At 42.3% G+C, this 2113-nt stretch overlaps 1 protein-coding gene across 1 annotated transcript in view; it reads left to right on the forward strand.

The window, feature by feature from the left end:
- The window catches only part of tbc1d15 (TBC1 domain family, member 15), an 8307-nt gene extending 6594 nt beyond the window's left edge, over positions 1-1713 (forward strand). Inside the window, exons 9-12 of the mRNA XM_008294388.1 lie at positions 87-190; positions 610-704; positions 965-1081; positions 1361-1713. Coding sequence (XP_008292610.1) covers positions 87-190; positions 610-704; positions 965-1081; positions 1361-1491 — 447 coding nt within the window. The 3' untranslated portion in view covers positions 1492-1713. The remainder of the gene's footprint in view (positions 1-86; positions 191-609; positions 705-964; positions 1082-1360) is intronic.
- The last annotated feature ends 400 nt before the right edge of the window (positions 1714-2113 follow it).

A 2113-nucleotide genomic window follows, 5' to 3' on the forward strand; every position in this document is an offset into this window, starting at 1 on the left:
TGTTCTAAATGTGTTCCCCATGTGTTCTCTACATGTTCTCCATGTGTTCTAAATATGTTCCCCATGTGTTTGCTGCTGTTTTTCAGGGTCTGTGTCACGCTGTGAGGAAAGAAGCCTGGAAGTTTCTTCTCGGGTATTTTCCGTGGGAGAGTTCGCTGGAGGAGAGGAAAGTTCTGCAAAGAGCCAAAACGTACGAGTTGTTGTTGTTCTACAGTCGAGTCTGTTCTTTGTGAGACAAAACGCTTTGACCCACATTCACTTCACTTCATGTTCAAGTCAAGACTCTTTGCTGTTCCACATCGAAAATGATTGAAGCGGATGAGAGGATGTTTAGGTGCTTCATTTAATCGTTGGCTGATGAAGTAGCTGATTTACAGTGAATAACGTCCATCTGTTCACATAACTCAACTGTGACTAGATGCTTTCTCCAGTTTCTCTCTGTGCAGATTTCTGTTGTTGTGACCAAATAAATGGAATGTTTTGAGGTTTCAGAGCCTCTCGCTTTGTTCTCTGAGGGTCTGCTGTTAAACACTTCAGCTGCAGGTTAAAGGACAGCAGTCCTCAGACATGGAGATGCTGCTTGGCTATAAACTGTGTTTCTGCTCACAGCGACGAATACTTCAGGATGAAGCTTCAGTGGAAATCAGTGAGCGAAGAGCAGGAGAGAAGGAACTCCAGACTGAGAGACTATCGGAGTCTGATCGGTGAGAACAAACTCACTTTATTCTCTTCATCCCGTGGAAGCAGAAGGAGGCTGTGTTCTGTTATCTGGGGAATCCTGAGGAGGACTGGTTCTGGTCCACAGAGCACGGAAACCAAGATTACTCCAGAATAACTCTGATATTGTCCAGAATGTTCTCTTACCTGTATGACAGTGAAAAGTTGATCAAACTACGTTGTACGGGGTGTTTTAGAGATCCGTACCTGTGATCAGGTTCTGTGACGTTCTCCTCGTCCGTTTCAGAGAAAGACGTGAACCGAACAGACAGAACCAACCGGTTCTATGAAGGCATCGACAACCCAGGCCTGGTTCTGCTGCACGACATCCTGATGACCTACTGCATGTACGACTTTGACCTGGGTGAGACTTTAACTCTGTGTTAGAACCTTCAGAACTGGTTCTACTGCAGAACATCGAACAGGTTCTAGTCTTCAGCATGCATCATTGTGGAACAGGTGAACCTGCACAAACCTGAAAACACGAGACACCAGAGTTTTCACCGAGCTGCTAGTTTGTGTCAGATATGCAGATGAATTCAGATTTGTGCAGAATGAGTCCAAGATGATGTAAACTCGGTCAAACACGACCTAAAAGTTGTGCAGACTGGTGAATAACTATTTCTGTCCTTTTGTCATCCAGGTTACGTCCAGGGGATGAGTGACCTTCTGTCACCGATCCTGTATGTGATGGAGAACGAGGTGGACGCGTTCTGGTGCTTCGTGTCCTTCATGGACCAGATGGTGAGAAAAACCCTGGTTCTGGTGGTTTAGTGAACAGACAGAACAAGTGAAGCTGCAGCTGGAAAAACATAATCAATAACCTTGGTTGTTGTCCAACAGTCAATAATCAGCTGTAGTCAATAATCAGCTGTAGTCAATAATCAGCTGTGGTCAGTAATCAATAATCAGCTGTAGTCTAACAATCAATAATCAGCTGTAGTCAATAATCAATAATCAGCTGTAGTCTAGCAATCAATAATCTGCTGTAGTCTAACAATCAATAATCTGCTGTAGTCAATAATCAATAATCAGCTGTGGTCAATAATCAATAATCAGCTGTGGTCAATAATCAGCTGTGGTCAATAATCAATAATCAGCTGTAGTCTAGCAATCAATAATCTGCTGTAGTCTAACAATCAATAATCTGCTGTAGTCAATAATCAGCTGTAGTCAATAATCAATAATCAGCTGTACTCAGTAATCAATAATCAGCTGTAGTCAATAATCAATAATCAGCTGTACTCAGTAATCAATAATCAGCTGTAGTCAATAATCAATAATCAGCTGTGGTCAGTAATCAACAATCAGCTGTGGTCAATAATCAATAATCAGCTGTGGTCAATAGTCAATAATCAGCTGTAGTCTAACAATCAATAATCATCTGTGGTCAATA

This window comes from Stegastes partitus, unplaced genomic scaffold, assembly GCF_000690725.1.
Source record: "Stegastes partitus isolate 25-593 unplaced genomic scaffold, Stegastes_partitus-1.0.2 Scaffold958, whole genome shotgun sequence".
Lineage (NCBI taxonomy): Eukaryota > Metazoa > Chordata > Actinopteri > Pomacentridae > Stegastes > Stegastes partitus.